General features: G+C 56.1%; 9 protein-coding genes across 9 annotated transcripts; 3 read left to right on the top strand and 6 right to left on the bottom strand.

Moving 5' to 3' along the window:
* Nucleotides 1-60: 60 nt before the first annotated feature.
* Pslcc9 (laccase) lies at nt 61-2922 on the top strand. The gene is made up of 20 exons (XM_007387611.1): nt 61-309; nt 365-416; nt 468-536; nt 588-598; nt 655-722; nt 774-877; nt 930-981; nt 1031-1058; nt 1109-1156; nt 1209-1301; nt 1359-1383; nt 1436-1547; nt 1600-1619; nt 1675-1705; nt 1759-1901; nt 1957-2223; nt 2281-2427; nt 2479-2538; nt 2591-2639; nt 2700-2922. Exons 1-20 carry the CDS (start codon nt 146-148, stop codon nt 2747-2749), a joined length of 1593 nt encoding a protein of 530 aa, XP_007387673.1. The 5' UTR covers nt 61-145; the 3' UTR covers nt 2750-2922.
* A 30-nt stretch (nt 2923-2952) lies between these two features.
* PUNSTDRAFT_92130 (anti-silence-domain-containing protein) lies at nt 2953-4195 on the bottom strand. Its single transcript, XM_007387610.1, has 6 exons — nt 4011-4195; nt 3869-3956; nt 3713-3805; nt 3515-3651; nt 3345-3460; nt 2953-3284 (listed from the first exon to the last, which is right to left on the bottom strand). Exons 1-6 carry the CDS (start codon nt 4029-4031, stop codon nt 3140-3142), a joined length of 600 nt encoding a protein of 199 aa, XP_007387672.1. The 5' UTR covers nt 4032-4195; the 3' UTR covers nt 2953-3139.
* Nucleotides 4196-4374: 179 nt separating this feature from the next.
* On the bottom strand, nt 4375-7052 carry PUNSTDRAFT_107540 (uncharacterized protein; the record flags this gene model as incomplete). Its single annotated transcript, XM_007387609.1, has 2 exons — nt 6964-7052; nt 4375-6898 (listed from the first exon to the last, which is right to left on the bottom strand). The coding sequence occupies exon 2, from the start codon at nt 6883-6885 to the stop codon at nt 4375-4377; it is 2511 nt and encodes an 836-aa protein (XP_007387671.1). The 5' UTR covers nt 6886-6898; nt 6964-7052.
* A 58-nt stretch (nt 7053-7110) lies between these two features.
* Nucleotides 7111-7760, top strand: PUNSTDRAFT_128041 (uncharacterized protein). The gene is made up of 3 exons (XM_007387608.1): nt 7111-7276; nt 7355-7601; nt 7659-7760. Exons 1-3 carry the CDS (start codon nt 7172-7174, stop codon nt 7703-7705), a joined length of 399 nt encoding a protein of 132 aa, XP_007387670.1. The 5' UTR covers nt 7111-7171; the 3' UTR covers nt 7706-7760.
* Nucleotides 7761-8516: 756 nt separating this feature from the next.
* Nucleotides 8517-8867, top strand: PUNSTDRAFT_137951 (uncharacterized protein; the record flags this gene model as incomplete). The annotated part of the gene is made up of 3 exons (XM_007387607.1): nt 8517-8624; nt 8684-8708; nt 8761-8867. The coding sequence occupies 3 exons, from the start codon at nt 8517-8519 to the stop codon at nt 8865-8867; spliced, it is 240 nt and encodes a 79-aa protein (XP_007387669.1).
* A 304-nt stretch (nt 8868-9171) lies between these two features.
* PUNSTDRAFT_146104 (uncharacterized protein) lies at nt 9172-9998 on the bottom strand (the record flags this gene model as incomplete). The annotated part of the gene is made up of 4 exons (XM_007387606.1): nt 9854-9998; nt 9412-9786; nt 9325-9338; nt 9172-9273 (listed from the first exon to the last, which is right to left on the bottom strand). The coding sequence occupies exons 1-4, from the start codon at nt 9972-9974 to the stop codon at nt 9172-9174; spliced, it is 612 nt and encodes a 203-aa protein (XP_007387668.1). The 5' UTR covers nt 9975-9998.
* A 52-nt stretch (nt 9999-10050) lies between these two features.
* Nucleotides 10051-10556, bottom strand: PUNSTDRAFT_137949 (uncharacterized protein; the record flags this gene model as incomplete). The annotated part of the gene is made up of 3 exons (XM_007387605.1): nt 10051-10260; nt 10319-10336; nt 10413-10556. 3 exons carry the CDS (start codon nt 10554-10556, stop codon nt 10051-10053), a joined length of 372 nt encoding a protein of 123 aa, XP_007387667.1.
* Nucleotides 10557-11395: 839 nt separating this feature from the next.
* Nucleotides 11396-15437, bottom strand: PUNSTDRAFT_146103 (uncharacterized protein; the record flags this gene model as incomplete). The annotated part of the gene is made up of 11 exons (XM_007387604.1): nt 11396-11596; nt 11667-11924; nt 11986-12161; nt 12224-12283; nt 12345-12374; nt 12431-13087; nt 13141-13678; nt 13750-13982; nt 14043-14685; nt 14753-15167; nt 15221-15437. The coding sequence occupies 6 exons, from the start codon at nt 15435-15437 to the stop codon at nt 12824-12826; spliced, it is 2310 nt and encodes a 769-aa protein (XP_007387666.1). The 3' UTR covers nt 11396-11596; nt 11667-11924; nt 11986-12161; nt 12224-12283; nt 12345-12374; nt 12431-12823.
* A 658-nt stretch (nt 15438-16095) lies between these two features.
* On the bottom strand, nt 16096-18963 carry PUNSTDRAFT_137947 (uncharacterized protein; the record flags this gene model as incomplete). Its single annotated transcript, XM_007387603.1, has 5 exons — nt 16096-16279; nt 16339-16415; nt 16471-16949; nt 17016-17025; nt 17080-18963. 5 exons carry the CDS (start codon nt 18961-18963, stop codon nt 16096-16098), a joined length of 2634 nt encoding a protein of 877 aa, XP_007387665.1.
* Between the last annotated feature and the right edge of the window lie 683 nt (nt 18964-19646).

Below are 19646 nucleotides of genomic sequence, written 5' to 3'. Positions count from 1 at the left end.
CGTTCCAACCGGTATATATATCACTGCCCTCCATGTCGTCAAAATCGGGGGCCGTCCACACTTTCTGGAGCGCTGTTGCTGAACGTCCGGGGACTGGTCGCTCGACGACATCGACTCTTCGAGCCTCCCCCTTGCGGTCGCCACCATGCTCGATCTATTCACTTCCGTTCTGCTATACTTGGTAGCATCGGGCTCGGCTGCCACCCTCTCTCTGAATCCTTCGGCGGCAACGACTACTTCAATCGTACAGGCGACGTCGACGATCACGGTGCAGAACAAGAAGTTAGCTCCCGATGGTTACTCGCGCGAGTGAGTGAGATCGGTCAAGGCCAACGATTGTACGGCAGGTGACATCCCCTTCCAGCACGGTCGTGGCGAACGGAGTTTTTCCTGCCCCTCCCCTGATCGGGTACAAGGTGCGCCCTGGTCGTTCGGCGACCCAGTAACGCTGCTAAGGTCTTCCACAGGGTGGAAAGTTTGAGCTCACCGTCAAGAATCAGCTCTCTGATACGGCTATGGACCTCCCGACAAGCATCGTGAGTCAGTTTATCTGTATGTAAGCGCCATTTCTCATCAACTCCATATAGCACTGGCATGGGTACGCATTTCAGAGCTTTGGCTCGGTTGAGCCTCCATCTTGATCTCCGTCCTCAGATTATTCCAGAAATCGACCAACTATCAGGACGGCGTAGACATGGTGACCCAATGCCCTATCATACCTGGTTCTTACCTTGCTTTCATCGTCATGCCATGGCTAATCTTCGTCGTCGTAGGCCATTCGTACGAGTACAAATTCAGCGTTCCAGACCAAGCCGGTACGTTCTGGTATCATTCGCACTACAAGACCCAGTACTGCGATGGCCTCCGTGGTCCTTTGGTGAGCGTCGCTCAACGGTCATACTGGACGAGCCACCTCACGCTCGCATCAGATCATCTACGACACAAACGATCCACATGCCAGTTTGTACGACGTCGACGATTGTGAGTGTATGACGCAAATTCCCACAACAATGTATTAAGCCCCACATAGTGAACACGATCGTCACTCTGGCAGACTGGTGAATACGCAGTTTCAAATAGTATGCAGAGGTGACCATATAGATCATAGGTATCACATTGTCTCGCCGCTGGAGACACTCGGCGCCGGTGCTGTGGCGTAAGTTCCAATACATATTGCTTGTAGGTCCAATCACTCAGGCTGTCCATAGCCTTCCCGACGCCACCTTGATCAATGGTAAAGGTCGATCGCTCGAAACGCTCGACGCGGACCTGGCTGTTATCACGGTGACGAAAGGCAAACGGTAAGTGGAGTCGCCGCAGATGATGATCGGCATTTACCTCTATCTATCTTGGTTAAGGTACCGAATGCGTTTGGTCGCTATCGTATGTTTGCGATAACCTCATAATCTGGAATAGTCGAGCTTACACGTTCCAGGCCTGCCACCCAAATTGGATATGGTCCATTGACTCGCATACCATGACGGTTATTGAAGTGGACGGAGTTAACGTCCAACCGTACACGGTCGATTCCATTCAGATTTACGCTGGTGAGTTTGTCGTATATACCATCCGAGAATAGTCATCTGAATAGATAGCTAGCTCAACGTTATTCGTTCATCGTATGTTTTCATTCTCGTTAACAGAGGGCGAGGCGAATTTGACGCCCCGTCCCAGCTGAATGCAAACCAACCCGTCAATAACTACTGTACGAGCGGTTTTATGTCTTCGATACCATATCCATTTATAAACGTGCCCCAGGGATTCGCGCTGTGAGCAACCTTACCCCGGTCGGCACGATTGGCGGCCTCAACAGCGCTATCCTCCGCTACTCCGGTGCCCCTGCCGAGGAGCCCACCACGTCTGACATCAGCTCGAACCGTCTCAATGAGCAGGCCCTCAAGGTATGAAACAACGTCGATGCGCTCCGTCGATAATTGCTAATCTCCATCTTGATAGCCTCTTACCGCTGCTGCGGTCCCCGGCAGCGCGACCAAGGACGGCGCCGATGTCAACATCAACCTCGACATCGAGATCAACCCGCTCACCCTCCACTTCACCGTCAACGGGGACGAGTATGAACGGCCTTCCGTACCCGTTCTCCTTCAGATTCTGAACGGAGCGAATGCCTCCGAGCTTTTGCCCAAGGGGAGCGTATTTTACGTGCCGAAGAACAAGGTTATCCAAGTGTCCTTTACTCAGCTTGTCGGCGCTGTCGGCGGTCCCGTGAGTCCCAATTGTTTGATCGGTCCCTATTCGGTGGTTGACACATGCGTCGCTCAGCATCCGATGCACTTGCACGGTCACCAGTTCTCGGTCATCCGCAGTGCGTCGAATTCGTCGTATAACTACATCGACCCGCCCGTGCGAGATACTGTGTCTGCCGGTACCGTCGGCGATCTGGTTACTATTCGCTTCACCACCGATAACGTGCGCTTGTCTTTTGCCATAAAATGAGGACAATGCTAATATCGTCTCCAGCCGGGACCTTGGCTCCTGCATTGTCACATCGATTGGCATTTCAACGCTGGTTTGGCCATCGTACGTATTCCCTTGGAGTTTTACCGGCTTATTCTTACATTCGCGTCGCCAGGTCTTCGCCGAAGATCCCGCAGACACCCCCACTGTGGATGCGCCCACGAGTATGCTTTCATCCCATTCTCGAAGTGATTAGACTGTCTCAACGGTGACTCCTTGTTTAGCTCAATGGAAGGACCTCTGCCCAGTATACGACAGCTATATCGCGTCGTAAATCAGGACCCCTCACTACCACCAGCTCCATCGCAGTAGCGCGTCCAGGATGCATCGCCTCTGCACTTGTGTATTCCTCGTCTATCCTTCCGATCACCACACTCGCTCACACGATTCCTGCATTTCCCTCTCTCCGGCATATTGTCCTCCTCGCTCGCTCGCCGTGAATACACGCCAATTAATATATGCACCTGTCATAATCTGAACACGATCAAATATCTGAATATCCGACCATTCCGGTGTCGCCAACTGTCGTAATACGGAATGCGTTCACACGAGCCTCATAGCGATACAGTCCAGTGAGAGATGTTGAATAGCCTCGATAGCACCGAAAATGAAAAGTCGAATAGTGATACACCCGTATCGCTTCTTCCTCATTACGATACAATGGCTATACCGTCTGCGCGGGCGCGCCGTTAGGCCCGTCCATCTGTACGTCGCCGTCGTCTTCACCCTCCAAGTCGTTCGCGCTCGGAACTGCAGCCGAGTTTGCAGCGCCGACAGCGCCTTGCAGCTGCTGCGGGGGAGCGACATCCCTGTATCACGTCGCGTCAGCTGTCGGCGGTGAATGGCGATGGGAGCACGAGCATGCTTGCCATTTTATCTGAAATCGTGTCACTCGCGGTTTTTCTGAGATGTCCCGTACTAGCCGGTCGAATTGAATCTTGCTGGGCGGATTCTCTTTCAACTCATCGGAGTCGTACTCCGTATTCTATGGGCAGCAGTATTCGTTCGGGCTCTTGTGAACGATGTGGAGATGGCGCACCTGATAGTACCCAACGCGCACAAACTCCTGTTCTTTGTACGATCCGGTCAGGATAAGGGCTGCCACTCCGAGCACGTCCTCGGTAGGTATGGTGTTCGGATTTGGCGAAGAACCTTCGAATTCGAAGGAGTTGACGCCTGGAAACAGTCCCCACGACGGTTCAGGGGCATAACAATAGGGTAATAGAGCCAAACGCACCTGTTGGTATGGGGCCAACCAAGCAGTCGTCCAGTTCCTGATCAAGATCCTCGTTCCCGGGAGAGGAGACATAGATGAGTCGCCATTCTAGATCTGAACAGTAGGTACATTAGTACCGGAGTACCCATAGATGTTAGTTCTCAAAACTTCGCTCACCGTCAGGTAATGGCGCTATGCACTCAAAGGTGACACGGAACCGGTAGGGATCGAGGAACCGCGCGGGGTTGTTTAAGAACTCTACGTTCTGCGCGATCGATGATCAATGTGAGTATTGGGAGCAAAAATACAGTTAGCGTACCCGTATGGTGACGATCGACATGATAAATCAAAGTTCGTTGCTCTGCGAACAGAGCTAATGGGATCGGAGGCGCTAAGGTGCTCAGCTGGCAAGGAACGGCCCAAGGTAATCTGAAGGGCGGACAAGATGCAGCTGAGATTCAAGTGAGGTGATCGCGGAGAGATAGGGGAGATAGGACGTTGCAGTCGAAACCAAGGTGAGGGTTAAAGGAAAGCCACCTCTGGGGCCGACGCGACGTGTTCTGCGACGCGTCGGTGGCTGAGATCTTTCGCCCCTATCCGGTCACCACTACGATGTCACTACGGTCTACCTGAATAATTCCAGTGCGGGCTATTCACATTCATTCACTACAACTGCGACGTCCCTAATCGCTCCCTTGACTCAAGACCGCAATCCATTTCCCAACATCTCTCTCGCTCGGCATCCCCTCCTGGCCCACCCACTCCTTCATCCAAGCCATCAGCTTTGCGTACTCGCTCCTCTCATCCACACCCGGCCCGCCCTTCCTCGCCAGCCAGTTTTCAACGAGCGGTGCCCTCATCCCGACCTCTGCCCACAGCACTGTCACGAGCGCCAGGGTCTCCTTACTACACTTCACCTCCATCTCCCTCATCCAGGCCAAAGCTAGGGGTATCTCCGACGCGTACTCCACGCCGTCGCCCGCGTAGACACGCGCGCCCATGAGGCGTATGTACGCTCGGAAGGTCCTGTCCGTCGGATAAATGTGGGGATATGCGCCCAACGGGTAAAGCCCTTGAAGCGCAAGATGCTGCATTGCGGGCAGATACGGCGGGCGCACGGTCGGCCCCTTCGCATTGCCCGACGACGGACCTACGAACGCGCTGGCGATCTCGCGTATTCCCAGGGACGAGTATTCTCCGGAAGGTCGAACGGGCATCGCAGGCGGGCTAACCGCCATGAGCTTCGGCCAATTGCCCAGCACGACCTGCCGGAAGATCTGGCGCGCGCGTTGCCAGGCAGGCACGTCCCTCCAAAGGCCTGTCACCTTCGCTCCATCCTTGAAGAGCGCGTCGATCGCGTCGACCGAATGGCTTCGCGTAGAATTGGGTCCGAACGGAAGCTCCGACCGTTGGCGGAAGGGCATCTTGAGCTGCAAATTCGCGAGCGCGCCCGTGATCGTGTCGTCGAACCGCGCCGCTCGCCGGGCCGCGTCGAGCAATATGTCCAGCGTCACGGCATCCGGCCGGAGGTCGAAGAGCGCGGTCATGTGGTCCCACAACGCGAAGACCACGTCCGGGCGGCCGACTGCCGACAGTGACTGCATAAACCCGTTGACGGTCGTCAGATTGACGAGCTTGTTGTTGGCGGTGAACGCGGCTTCGAGCAGCCTCCACGCGCGGGCCAAGTGGCCGGACTCCGTCAGCAGTTGCACGCCAACCGCAATGGAGTGTTTGTCGAGCCGAAGCTTGGACTGGCGCAGCCGGCTCCACATCTCCAGCGCGGGGCCCAGTTCCTGCCTCTCGAGGAGACCCTTGATGAGGGTGGTGTAGGTCGCGACAGTAGGGGTGAACACCCCGCCCCTTGTCTGCGCGAAGTCGAAGAGTCTGAGCAGTTCGCGCCCAGGCGTCGACTTATCGCAGGAGGCGACGTACAGCGCCGTGGTCCAGTCGTAGATGTCGAGCGAGCGCTTGTTCTTAGAGAGAACCCGGGGTGAGTTGGTTCGAGGGCGGTTCTTGAACTTGGCTGCACGACGTGCGAGTGCCGTCGCTTTCGCAGAAAGCGTCGCGCTGTTGCGCTGTTCTATGGCCGCTAGGTCATGGAGGTATCGGAACGCAGACGCCTTATCGTTTTGGAGCGCGCGCAGGTACATGGTGTCCGAACGTCTGACCGTCCGGTCTTCTTCGTCTGCATGACTTCGCCTCCTTCGCCTGGATCGCCGATCTTTATCTAGCTGTCGCACCGCTTCCCGAAACCGCTCTGCGTCGTGGATAGCTCCGTGGGTGGCGAAGACGCGCAGGTATGCCTCAAGGTGCTTCCTGCTAGGCTCCGTTCCTTCGGCCTTCATCCTGTCTCGGAGCATCCTCGTAAGCTCCACCGTCAGGTATCGGTCCGACAGCAACGCGTTGTATGTGTGTGGATATAAACGAAGCTTCCTCGAGGTCATCGTTTCCAGGATCGTGACGGAGAGCTTGGCGGATGCGGGCGACGCGTGTAAGCGCGATAAAGCGCGAAGAAGGGAGTTGAAGTGGAATGTGGGCTGACTTATAGTCTCTGTGAGAAAGGAGGTAACGAGCGCCCGCAAAGGGGGTAGGAGGCCAAACCTGGCGAGGTGGTGTGCCACTAGCACGAGGAGCGAGGGCCGTATTGAAGGAGACAACGACGGGATACAGTAGGCCGCGAGGCTATAGGCTTGTCGGGCGTGTTCGGGGGTGTGGACTTTGGTGGAGAGGAGATGGATGACGATCCAGGCAGGCGGGTCCTGAACCGGGTTCTTCCACTGAGGCATCGGGCGACGTCCCCACTCTATGACCGCGCTCACGTCTCCCTGCACTTCAATCCCCATCCTCGACAGCTCTGACAACGCGTGTTGCATATCCTTGGTGAACACGACCGCCTTCCACCTCCACCATTCCGCCGAATCCACGTTCGCGTCCCGCATCGCCCGATGGCGTGCCAGCATCTTGTTCGCGCGAATGACTCGGTTCGCCATAAACCATGCTTCGTCACGCGTCTGACGGTGGACGAGCCGGGTAAATTCGTTGATAGGACGGTCGAGTCCGCGCGCGCTGACCCATGTCGACGGGAGTTTCTTGAAGACGGTGGGCCGGCGGGGTCTCACTGCGGACTGGAATCCCTGCTTGGGCGTCGAGGAGTTAGCAGCACCATTTGGCAGGCGTCTGAGCAAATTCCGCATGCAGTGTCGGCATCTATAATAATAAAAAAGGTAAGAAAGTCTGACTGGTCCCCGCCGTATCGACAGATAGACACGTACCGGTGAGCCGGTATAAGGTTTTACGATCGATTGTAATAGAATAATATAGCTTGTGGTGCTGGATGTTGAGCCCGCCGGGGCGACGAACGAGGTCGTCGTGGTCGTGGTCGTGGTCGCCGAAAGACCCGCTGCACGCGCTGTTTCCTTCCCACCGCGACCGACCAACCCGGCTCGAGCCCACAACCACGCCGGCTCTCCCTGGACTACGATGACCACGATACCCGCCCGTCTTGCGCAAACCACGCGCACATCGAGCAGCCCGCAAGAGGCGCGCAGGCGTGTCGTCGAGCTCTACAGGCTGTGGTACCGTTCCGTGCGTACCCGCCGAATACTCCCGGCCCGCATACATTCGACTGACAATTGTCCTGAACCCGCTTCAACGCTTTGATAGGCCCCGGAGATCTGCACTCTCTACGCCCTCGACGTCTCACCAACATACGTCCGCCGTGCGATTCGCGCACAGTTCGAGCAGAACCGCCACGTCTCTGACCCGAAGGTCATCGACGTCCTGTTGCTTAAGGGAAGGCAGGAGTACCAGGAGACGGTGAACTGCTGGAAGATGCCGGATCAGCTCTTGGGCATCTTGTTGAACCCGCGGGCGAGGACACAGAAGACGTTCATGCAGAAGTTCCTGGAGGGTACGCTCATTGGCCCCCTACTGTGCCGGATAAACTGGACTGAAAGCTGTCTCACAGGGAGAGATGAGGAGGCTGCGTTACCTGCCGCTACCGGTATCCACTAGACTAGGCGTTTTGTACCGGGCGGGAATTGTCATCGAAACTATATTTCGCACTTGCATCCAATCGGTCTCCACTATCGCCCTTGCATCACAACATGGAGTTCCTGCCCCCCACCTGACTAAAGCCGACTCTTTCATCATGAAATGACATTCTGCTTTGATACAGGTCTGCAAGTCCTCCCAGAAAGACAAGTTAGGTTGTTGATCGGAAGACCGGTGTCGATCGCGAGAGTGCAAGCGCTCCGCTTATGGGATTCATCTTGGTCTACATGGGACCTGCTATGCAAGCTTCGCCATTGACATAGCCAGATTCGCTAGGTATCAAGGCCATTCAACTAGGCCCATGCGGAAGCTGCTTGAGCGAGAAGGTCTATCCTCGTTGGCCATAACCTTCCGTCACTCGTGCTCCAACCTGGGGCTCTTCGCCGCACGCACAGTCTTCAAACATACGCTGCGGCACTGGTCGCGTACGTGGATCAGCATTGTTTACTCTCTGGTGATATCCTCCAACCCCTTTCATGATGGGAGTTCCATCAAGGCTCAAGCGCTCAAGCGTTGAGCAGAGCGGCGCTCAGCGGCGTGCCGGAATCTTCCGTGTCTATGTGCACGTGGGTCACGACGTAGAGTACGCTCATGACGTCATCTGATGCTCGCGTCCATGTCGAAGCAAAAGCGGCCGGCGAACGACCATCCTTTCCACCTCCTTCATCCTCGACTTATCCTCAGTGCATCCAAAATCAAATTACCGATCAAATGTCGATGAGAGACGGTTGGTGTCTGTTCGACCCATCATCAGAAAAGTATTGCTCATACGATGCAAACGCGTCTGCTCCACGCAGCCGACGCCAAATTCCCTGAGAACCAGCTCGGCAGCGAACACGGTAAAGCTCCTGAGACTCCTTCGAAGGAAAACCCAGGAAACGTACGGGCCGTTCACCGTGTGCGAAATCCTCGAAAGTTGACCGCTGAATGACTTGTTAGGTTTACCCCAAGTCCGACCCCGAACGTCGGTGACCCCCCTTAGATTGAGTCGTGCGGTAGGCTGACCTATTGCATAGCTGCTCCCGCCCACTCCATTCCCGGAACAGGTGGCTCTGGAGGTGAAAGTCAGATGAGAGGAGATCAAGGAGTACCTGCCGAGAAGGGCGGTCTGTATTCCGACTAGTCGGGTGCCTCGAGCAAGACAAAGCATCCAATATATTGGTCATCATATGCGATGCGACGTGGTTTGTGCGCCATTGCTGCATTCCAATTGATTTTGTACGTCCTAGTTCATGTACGATCGTCGTAAATATACCTGGCCGCGCGAGGCATACACAAGACTGATACCGATCACACAGCGCTGCCCAGAAATAACCGCTTTCATTACAATCGCCAGCGTCTAGTCAGTCCATGCAGATGTCTACCGCCCTGCGCTGTTGTGCCAACAGATGTTGTTGCTCGTCACCAATCACGGAACGTGTATTTCATCACCAAGCTCCCACGCCGGCTCGTTGTGATCCGTCCGGGAGCAACGGGTGCATCCATGGCAGCACGCCGTTGGCGCGCTGCTCGATAGCACTTCTGCTCCGCTATTAGGAGCGGTCAGTATCCCTTCCTGACCACGAGAGAAACGCACTCACCGTCTGCGAGTGGTCTGCGGCCGAACAAAAAGGGTAGCCAAACGTCGTCCAAGCACTAATGCCGCCCGCGCGCATTGCCCCACGTACGCCCGGCCGACGCAAAAATGCCGAATTTTCCCTTCTTGTACCGCGGCGGGGTCACATCCTCCTCGTCGCTGCTGCCGCTGTCGCTTTCCTCCCCGTGCGAATATCGCACCGTGTCCGCCTCAGACGCGTCGTCCGAGTCTGCCGCCGACGGACCCTTCAACCAGGCGGACGCGTCCACCTCCTTGAGCCACGGATCGTCCTCGTCCTCCGATAGCATAACCACGGCCCTACTCGACAGATTTCTTCCGCCTGAGCGTAGCTGTTTGGAGACGGTATGCGCGGCTACGTCGCCGCTGGCGGCGTGGAGCTGTGATCGAGGACCGATCCCCAGCACGTCCGTGCTACATATACGCGATCCGGTGAATGCGTCCGGTGCTACATAGCCATGCACCTGTCAGAGATTCTATCTTATATACCCGGTATTTATTTAGGGAAGACCCACCGGGCATGGTTCCGTGCCGGGCGGAAGGGTGGCGTACTGCGGCATGCAGCGGTTTATCTCGCGAAAGTGCTTGCCGCTGGCTGCTACTGCCCTGCGACATATCGGATGCCATCCCAGGCATCGGCGCTGCGGAGGCTCGCTCGATATGGAATTCCGTGAATAAAGGCAGACAAAGGCGGTCCACGCGGACTGCAAGGTTAGCGCGTCAGATGAGATATCAACGTGAGCCAGGATGATATCGCCTGGAGAAACTTGCCTCGTAGAGCGTCTGGAGTCACGGTAGGTTTGATGGCATTCAGGTGCGTAAGAAGCTCGAGGTAGGCTCGTTTATGGCCCTCTAAGTGTGGAGGGCAGGCTGCGAACGTATGTAATACCACGCCGGCCCTCAAAAGCGTCCGGCGGGCTACCTATGCAGTCATCGGTCTACTGCGCTAATAGAACGTGGGTGCCATAACGCAAACCTACCTCGACGAGAGTGATGACCTAGTCAGCGGCGCGCGGGAGAGATAGGTTTCTGCATTCAGCCAAAACCCTGTATGCGAAAACGAACGACAATTACCTTCTTCTGGCGCGCCGGCAAATTCGGCGGTGCGGATTGCAGGAGGCGAGAAAGTGAGCGGACAGCTTCTAGGAAATACGAGAGAGAGGAGAGTCGGTAGGCGACATCGATAACCTCCTCGTTCTGGTCTAGGACGCCGCTCATCCTGAATCAGTCGGTTAAAAGGAGATATCCGAGCGGCACGCGGGGACAGGATGATGAATGGCGAGCGAGGATAAAAGTAGGCGGGTAGCTGTACTAAATCGCCGGGTTGCGCGGGGCGCTTGGGGGAAAGAGAGGGGGAAGGAAAGCGCGGGATGTGGCCGTGCCCCTCCCACCCGGACGCCTGGCACGCACACCGAGCCCGAATCGCTACATGTCTCGAATATAGCCGTGAGGAACCAATAAGCCAGCGCTTCCCCATTCTGTATATTTCTTTCATCAGCCACCCCTTGCACCTTCTCGACCATTCTATCACCCCTCCCCCGACTCACCGTCCCCGGCGTCCTCGCAACATCTTTGGACGGGCGGGCGCGCCGGGTAATACAGGCAGGGCCAACCGTCGCCGGGTCGGGGTTCGAGGTCGGCGCCGCGAAAATCGAACGTCGCGCGGCGGAAGCCGGATTATCCGCTGGCTTTGCTTACCAAATCCGGAAGAAACGCATCTTTGCCACGTTTTTCGCGCTGATACCGACAAGCCATATACGTACTACATACATAGGAAAACACCTTGCTCGTTCACTCGATCGAATGAACACGCTGTGAAGTTGGTCCTAGCATTCCGCGGTCTACGCGGACCTCATTGGTCGCCGTGCGGAACATGCTGACAGCCCCTCTGAAGCTGTGAGAGTCCGCGGGACCAATGAAAAACACAGGCCCTTAGACAGTGCTATATCAGCCAGGACAGTCTACTGCGGGCAAGTAGCGCGAACGTCATCCATGTCGTGATTGGCTGACGAGTACGGACAACACCGCGTTTTTGTGACGGTACAGGACTCCTAAAGCTATCTCCGCACATGCACCCAGAGCTCGGTCATTGTGTCACGAACCCGCCGTCGGTTCAGTCCGACTGCCGCTGCGACCGCCAACAACCCAACAGCAGGCACCACATATTGCTTGACGAAGAGGCGTATTAAGCTCTTCTCCCACGCGTCGAATTGGGCCGCCATCACCTTGCCCTCATTATCATGCGGGAACGGCATGTCCTACCAGACAAAGTGGTGAACCGTGAAATGATCATCGCTAACCCTTTGGTGTACGAAGGAATAAACGCACAGGGACCGGCACGCCCAGGAAAGCGCACAGTGGTGCCCAGCCCTCCTTCACGGTGAATACCAACAGCTGTTCTGGTGGAATGACATCCTTGCAAAGCTTGTTGTGCGCTTCGTACACCTTGATCGCATTCTTCTCGAAATCGCCCTTAAAGAACACGTTCCAGATCCGCTTCGAGATGGGTCGGATCATCTTTGACCGCGGTGGGCCGACGAGCTGTGTCAGTTGCAGGAGGGGTATTCTGGCGGGGCGGTAGATAGTCTGTTATACGGGTCAATATGAGGGCATCGATACGTATACAAAAGAGAGGATTGCGACTTGCCTTCTCGTTGCTCTTTTTCCATTTCTGCGCATCACGTACAGTGAGAATGAACTTAGCGTCAGGATACGCGATAAGGAGTTCGCGAGGGAACATGGCGGACGGATAATCGGTGCACGCGGTGTAGTCTCCGTATAGCTTGTCCCAGTCCGCCCGCGTGACGACCCCTTCGTCCACCTCTACAGTGCAATATGATGTTGTAAGGGCATGATGGCGGTGGGCACGACCTGCTGTCACTCACTCTTGTATATCACGGGCCATTGCTACGAGAAGTGTTCGATATTCTTCGGGTGCTCCGACACTGCTAGATGGGCGATTTGTCGGTCAACATAAGCACTGCAATCACTGGAGTGTAGACTCACTATGCAGAACCTTGTAACCTAGCTATTCCACTACATTTCTTTCGGCTCACGAATATGTTCCGTTTAGACTCTAGATGCAGACTCACAAGCAAGCTTGAGCGACCCGGTCCCGGTCCTTCCAAGGCCCGGCCCGATGACCTTCAGTCCCGGCGCGCACGCCGTCGACGGCTCAGTGGATGCCATATGGGATGCCTCGGCCACAAGACACCATTATATGTATGGACCAATCGGGAGGTCCCGATGAGTGATTTGGTTGACGGGGAGGCGCCATGCCGCATCACTGCGATAGCGCCACGGCCACCGCTTGGACTTCTGACCCAGTGGCTGTGCTCACCTCATGTGGTAATACAAGTTTAGGTTGTGGCGTAGGACCAGAAGCACGGATACAGAACGGCGGCACTACAGTGTCAAGGGTCAGAGAGCAGCAGTGCAAGCGTCAAAGAAGGCGTCTCATGCGAATGCATCTTCGGCTGCAGACTCTACTTCACACCCGCCATCACTGCAGCTTCAACTTCCACCTCACTGCTATCCTCATCCAGATCAATCTCCGTGTCGCCGCTGATGAGCCCAACAGGACGCCCGAATGCGGCGCTCCTTCTAGGTACGTTCTCTTTCAGGCCCTTATTCTGCTCTTTGCCCTTGGGCGGCGCCATAACGGCTGATCTGATCCGCTTTCCTGGTCTAGGTCCCAGCTCGATGTTTGCGGCCGTACGCGAGGATTGCAAGGCGCTCAGCAGCTTCAGCTATGGGATCGCGTCAATACAATTAATGACTCAATTGAGGCCAGAAGCCGTACCTTCTCGTCCTCCTTGTACTGCTCGGAAGCGCCGTGACCCGCTTTGAGCGCCGGGTCGAACCCAAGGTTCTTGATGATCGCCGCAGAATACCCTCCCTTCTTTGACTCACTCCCCTTCACCGCACCGTCATTCTCCACCGCCTTCTCCTTCTCCTTCTCCTTCTCCTTCTCCTTTCCCTTTGTGTCCTTCGCATTCTCCTTCCGAGTAGTGACCGCCTCCCGTGCCCTAACAACCGCTCGCATCCCCTCCCGATCTCGCTCCACCAAGAGTTTCAACGTTCGCTCCGCCTCCCTCCCGGCCTTCTTCCTCGCCGCCTTGGCCTGCACCTCTCGCCCCAAAGACTCGCCCACGAACAGCCCCGCGCCCAAGCCCCCCTCCCCCACGCCAGAGCCGGAACCTGACACAACATGGCCGGACACGACGTACGTCGCCCCGCCGCCGTCAAGATGGTTATCTTCAGGCTTGAGGCCCCACTGCCTGCGAGGGTCGTAGTCGTGTTTGCGCTTATGCGTTGCCTTGCTAGACATGCCCGAGGTTCTGTTGACATCGTATCGTCAGCCTCATCCTGCCCAATGCCCTCCATATATCGCGCAGAGAGACGGACGAACCCGAGGGAGAATTCGGGCCTGGCCGCCCGCCGGCTCTGCACTGCGTGCTGGACGTGCCACTCGCACACGTCCGCGACGCGCTTGTCCACCCACGCACCACACGTCTTGCCGTCCCGCTTCGTGACGGTGCACATCCCGAGATCGCGCGCGGTGCCGAGGATCTCGATGGACGCGGCCGACTCGGGCGTGAGCGCAAGAATGTTAGTGACAGGATGCGGGTCGTCCGCCGAGCGCTGCAAGCCGAAACCCGGTCAGCACTCGATACACACCCGTCGGACGACGTGATGACGAACCTGGAACGGTTTGAGTATCCGCGGATTCAGCAGCGCGACCACCGCGCCCTCCTTCAACTTGGCCATCTTCTCGAACGCGCCCCGGCTCCCGCCCTTGTACACCTTCTCTTTCGCCTTGCCCTTCGCCTTCGCCTTCATCTTTCGCCCATCCTCCTCCTCCTCATCGTGCTCGACGGTTTCCACCGAGTCCGATTCAAAGAGGAGAAGCGTCAAGAACGCGTCGCCCCGAATCGTCGCCTTCGAATTCGACGACGCCGCCGATCGCGCGCCGAAGTCGACCAGCTTGATCGACACGTATTTCTTCCCGTGCGGCTTTCCCGCCTCTTTGTCCTCCTTCTGCTTCTGCTTGCCCTTGTCCTGCTTCTGGTCACCCGACGCGACGTGCGCAGGACGGACCTGAATCGCGCCGTCCTCCCTCACCGCGCTCTCGTCCTCCTCCCGGGGCGCGCCCACCGGTGCTCGGCTGAACTTGATCGGCCCACGCTCGGCGACGACGGCGACCGTGACCCAGTCCCCGGGAACGGGCACATCGTACCCCGCGCGGTTGGGAAGGAGGCGCACGACGGAGTAAAGCAAGGAGGGGGAGAGGAAGAAGCGGCCGCGGAGGTGCTCTTGGAAGTCTTCGTAGGGTAGCGCTCGCGACCTGTGCGACATTATACGCCATCAGTTTAGAGTCCACAGCGAGAACGTGGGGATAGAACACGACGCACGATAAGCGGATGCCAGAGTTGGGCTCGAGCGTATTGAACGCCGGGTCGCCCGGAGGTGGCTGATGCTCTCGCTCCCCCGTTCCCATTTGTAGCTCCTCTACGATGGCAAGATTTTCGTCTCGCTGTGCGATGTTCATACACGCCGGGGCGTCGGCGAAGCCGGCTGACCGGGCGATCTCTTCCTCGTTTTCAGCCTTGGCACCTTGCTGTTTGGTATAAGCAGCGAGTTTGCCGACGACGGCAGAGGCGGCAGGTTTCAATGCAGGCGTGACGGTGTGTACGTTCTTCGACGGGAGAGGTTTGCTCGCTCCGGAGCCAGACGCGGTTGATGAAGACGATGGCCTCGAGGGAGCAGATGCCTCAGATGCACGCGCGCGGCCTTCAAACGCACTGAAGCGGTCCGTCTTCTTCTTCTCTAAAATGCGTAATCTGTGAAAACTATGAGTGAGCCGGCGAAGAAGAGCGTACTGGGCGACGGCGTCCGCGGCGCTAATACGTGAATATGCTCCTCCGCTTTCCTCTTCTGTTGTCTGGAGATGTTTCCGCCCAAGTTACCGGTTGACCGTTGAGAGGAGGTCGAGGCGGACGACGGATCTACCAGCTGAGCTTGCAACGCCGCGATCTGCGCGCGGATAGCGGCCTGGCGCTCTTCTTGTTGGCGTGCTTTGAGTATCACAGATTCCATGGCTGTGCGTCACCAAAAATCAAGAAAGAAGTGTCTATAGCTCTGGTCAGAGAAATGATGGTGTCCCCAGCCGCGCAAAGTGAAGTGGACGACAGAGGTCCAGGAGGACAGCAAGGAACGATCACGCGGGCGGTATGTAACGCGTAACGCGATGGTGACGCGACGTGTTTCTCTCACGGCGTCACCTTTGATGGTTTTGACCTTGCATCCTAGTACGCGCATACATCCACTGTACATCATGGCATCGTGTTCATTCCAATTTTCCCAGGTCTGAGCCGGGCCCACCGTCTTGATACTTGCTCTGGTTCTCGCTCGCAACAGCACCATTCATCATCTAGAAGGGTAAGGCCTCCACCCTGAAGGCGGAGAGGACCCGTGTTGGAGGCAGTGGCCCCCAAGACTCAGATAGAGCCGAATCTATCCCTCCCTCGGGTAAGTTCCCAGAGGATGGCGCGGGCTACTACCCTTTGGCTGATAGATGTTTCGACTCCGCACATGTTATAGATCAATCCGCGGTGGGGCGAGGCCGTACCTCGTCTTCGGAGAGGTGTAGGTTTCAAGGCTGGAGACCAGAGCAACTGGTACTATTTGTTGTAGCCTTCTAACCACGGCCTCATCCGTTGTACATTTCGAACCAATAGCATATATTGGCGCACGCTCAAATACCTAGGTGTATATACGGTGCCCATCGGAGCGGCTCAGGCTGGACGGTTCGCAGGTTCGTGACGGCCTCGTCGAGGGCGTACGCGATGTCATCGGGGTCGATGTGATCCAATTTGCTGCTGAATATCTTCTGGTATACAGATCGAGCTATCTCTGGCCCGTCCGCGTCCGCCATGGACCTTTACATTTGATTGTAAGTCGGTATCATAGAGGTGGATAGCTGCAAACAGGGACTGACCAGAGCGTAGCGATGACGCTTTTGAATCCCGCGAAGAACATGGCGGCCGCGAGATGGACCACCTGGTCAGGCTGATTCTGCGTAGGCACGTTGTTCAGTCGCACCATGATGTCGACTGGTATTGGTACTCACGAAGTCACCTTTGGCTGTTTCGCAGGCGCTCAAAAATGCCATGAACGCGCGAGGGAGGGGTACAGGCATCAGTCGTTCGATCGTGAGTTTCTCGTCACGCAGAATGAATCCGCTCTGCAACGGATTCTCCAGATCTTGATGGCCATGGCACGCGAGGTGCAGGATATTTGTCTGTGGGAGCAGCTTTAGCAGCGTCTCCGTCGTGATCCCGTTTCCGCCCTCAATGCAAGCGTCGTCTGCGGGAGACAGCTCTATTATGGATTCGCTTGGTAAGACCGCCCGGATCGTTCTCGCTTCTTCGCGCGTGTTGATGAGGTCGCTCCACTGCGACATGCTCGACCGAGGCGTTGCAGCGACGAGCGCGTGAACGTCGTCCTTGAGGATGGGCGAATACGCGTTTCTGGCAGCAAGAAGGGACCCGACGGTCGGTATGTAGGAGGAGACGACGTAATCTGAGCACCGCTCTCCGCCAGCACCGGCTGCATGGATCGGTAAGTGAGCAAAGTTTCCAGTGGGGCACCACCATATGCGAGGACGGTTTCGACCTTCGGAGGGCTAGAAGCAACTGGTGAGCCTTATGCCACGATAATGTAGAGGGTTAACTCATACTTCGAGCCCTAGCGCCTTGATCACCGGTCTCACCACCTCAATCCATAATTGGCGCAAGATCTCCTCGGCACCCGCTCTTCGAGCCTTCGGGATTTTCGATTTTTGCATCTTTCTGCAGTCGCGCATCTCCGCCCTGGCCTCCACGATGATCGATCGCCACTCCGTGCCGGAATGTGCGAGCCAAGTATCAGGAAGACGCTCGATAGGAATGCTTACACAGTCGCCCCCCTGCTTGAGAAGGATAGCGTGGCATCCCAGCGCACTGGAAACCAACACTACGACCGGACCTCTCTCGGAGGCTTTTCTCAGCGTCGTAAACTCGTCGTGCAGCAGGAATCTGTTCAGTCCAGGTTGTTTGCGAACCTGGTTGAGCAGCGCGTTAAATTCTTCGATATGACCTCTTCTCCGTGCGATCTCCGCTTCGACGGCACCCGGGTTCTCCCCCGTAGACGATTTGTCGTGTACTTTCTCCAGCTGTCGGGCAAGGATCAACAATCGTTCTCTGAGCTCCTTGGGCGCTGCCTCGAACGGAGAGCGCAAGCGTAGTGCATGGGTCCAGAAGACCGCACGGCCCTGCTCAAGGATTTCCAATGCTTTCTGAGATGAGCCGATGATGAGCGCGTGAGATGCGCCGGTGAGAGCGATGCTCTGGCCGATAGCTAGAGACTGGAGTCGAGTATGAAGATGAAGATCAAAGAAGGCCACTCGGGGCAGAAGTCCCACCACAAGAGTGAAGATATCCAGCAGTTGGCGATGTGCTGCGACCTCAGATGAGACGATATCCTGATATTGCGACACCGCGATATCAAGTATGCGTCGTGCTCCTTCAATCCGAGAACGAACGTCCCGGTGTTCGTCTGATAGAGCATCGACTAAATGCGAGAGTGCAGCCTGGATACTCCGATAAGATGTTCCTAGCTCCATGTGGAGTTCTGCGGCACCTACGAGGCATTGAAACCTCTCGGGACGGCCAGGGTGCAGGGTATCCAACAAGCCAGTGATAATCTCCAAGGCATCGTTCGCGTCTTTCTCGCTGCGATTGAAGCGAAATCTGACGATATGACAGTCGGCGAGGGTGCTCAGAAGTTTAGGGCCCTCTGTTCGCTGAAGCATCACTTCCTTGATACGTGCTAACTCCGAGATGGAGCGGTCGATATCCGCGATATTCTCTTGATGTCTCCCGCGGCGTAACAGAGCTTTTGACAGCTCGAGGATAACATCACCGCGTTCGGCATGATCGGAAACCATCGTATCCAGGACGGTGTTGCCGAGGGTAATCGCTTCTTCCAAAGCCTCGAATGAGCCCCGAGCGTCAAATAACATGCAAAGACGGGAGACAGCTTGAGCAGAAATATCCGGATAGAACACAGGTGAGGTCCCACAGCTCGCCAGGGCCCTACGATCCCATTTGATGGCTTCATCGAGATCAGAGATCTGCCTTGTCTCGTTGAAGCGGAGCATCAGTGAATGCGCCATATTGTGAGCGGGAATGAATCGCTGAGGGTGGGTAGTTGGCATTGAATCGATGGTAGAACGCCCGAGTTGAATAGATTCTTCGAGACGACTTATCTCTCCGGTCCAGTTGTACTGCAAATGCAATTTGAGCGCCAAGCTGCTCACGTACATCCAATAGCGTGTGTGGTTGGGAGGGCATTGTTGCAAGGCTTCCCGGATCAGAGTGACTGACTTTTCGAGGTCGCGCCCATCGGATGGAGCGAGCTGATGGCGAAGGTCGAGAAGATCTGCTACCACACTGAGGCGTTCGACGCGCCCCATACCAGCACCGGAGACTTCTTTGAGAGTGTTCAGTCCAAGTTCGATCGCTTTGTTGAGCTCATTGATAGCGCCAGAGCGCAAAGTCTTCCGATATAGCGACCGGAGCATCCCATTTACTGTCTTGCATCGATCAATGTGCATCTTTGGACATAAGTACACGGCCTGCGCGGAAACATCAAGGCATTCATCCAAATCTTCTGGTCTTCCGAAAAATTCGTATCGGTCGAGTAGACACACCCCTAGGAATCGCAGGTGTCGATGTTGATCGTAACAATAAGATGGAGGCAGGTCAACCAAGGCCTGTCGCTGGATGTCGACTGCTTCTTTGATCAAAGTATGAGACCCGTTATCTCTGGATAACCTTCCCAGAATCCATGCCAGATTAAGGCGAATAGTTGCTGCCAAGTAGGTTCCCGTTGCGCAGAGTGAGATGGCTTCTCTGCAGAGCGACTCTGCAACGATCCTATCTTCTTTCCGGGAAACGTCGTCTGCATTGCTATCCAAGATGTTGGCGAATAGCCCAAGTACTGTAGGGCAACGTATCCCAGCTGTGCGGCACATATACAGGGCTTCTTTCCCATATTGTACCGCAAGCTCCAGATCACATTGCTCGTAATTGTGCCTATAGCAATCCACGTATAGATCAGCCAGCCGAATGAGTATGTGATATAGCTTAGGGCCGGTGTCGAGCGAAACGTCCAGTTTCAAATTTGGTATTGTCGCACTGAAGGAAGTGGTTCCCTGTGCCTCCGATAGGAGGGCCTCATAGTGATCGATGCATTGCTTTGCGG

The sequence above is a fragment of the Punctularia strigosozonata genome (genome assembly GCF_000264995.1).
Source record: "Punctularia strigosozonata HHB-11173 SS5 unplaced genomic scaffold PUNSTscaffold_14, whole genome shotgun sequence".
Taxonomy (NCBI): domain Eukaryota; kingdom Fungi; phylum Basidiomycota; class Agaricomycetes; order Corticiales; family Punctulariaceae; genus Punctularia; species Punctularia strigosozonata.
Note: the sequence above shows the minus strand (reverse complement) of the source record. Positions and strands in the feature narration are given on the sequence as shown.

Bases quoted from the DNA above. Each gene is read 5' to 3' on its own strand.
- PUNSTDRAFT_92130 (XM_007387610.1), bottom strand. From the start codon at position 4,031: ATGTCGATCGTCACCATACGG. The intron at 3,652-3,712 runs GTGCGTTTGGCT...GACTGTTTCCAG, and splicing joins GGTTGGCCCCATACCAACAG to GCGTCAACTCCTTCGAATTC. The intron at 3,461-3,514 runs GTGCGCCATCTC...TGCTGCCCATAG, and splicing joins TGCGCGTTGGGTACTATCAG to AATACGGAGTACGACTCCGA.
- Pslcc9 (XM_007387611.1), top strand. From the start codon at position 146: ATGCTCGATCTATTCACTTCCGTTCTGCTATACTTGGTAGCATCGGGC. The intron at 878-929 runs GTGAGCGTCGCT...CGCTCGCATCAG, and splicing joins ATGGCCTCCGTGGTCCTTTG to ATCATCTACGACACAAACGA. The intron at 982-1,030 runs GTGAGTGTATGA...AGCCCCACATAG, and splicing joins TTTGTACGACGTCGACGATT to TGAACACGATCGTCACTCTG.
- PUNSTDRAFT_128041 (XM_007387608.1), top strand. From the start codon at position 7,172: ATGACCACGATACCCGCCCGTCTTGCGCAAACCACGCGCACATCGAGC. The intron at 7,277-7,354 runs GTGCGTACCCGC...ACGCTTTGATAG, and splicing joins ACAGGCTGTGGTACCGTTCC to GCCCCGGAGATCTGCACTCT. The intron at 7,602-7,658 runs GTACGCTCATTG...GCTGTCTCACAG, and splicing joins CATGCAGAAGTTCCTGGAGG to GGAGAGATGAGGAGGCTGCG.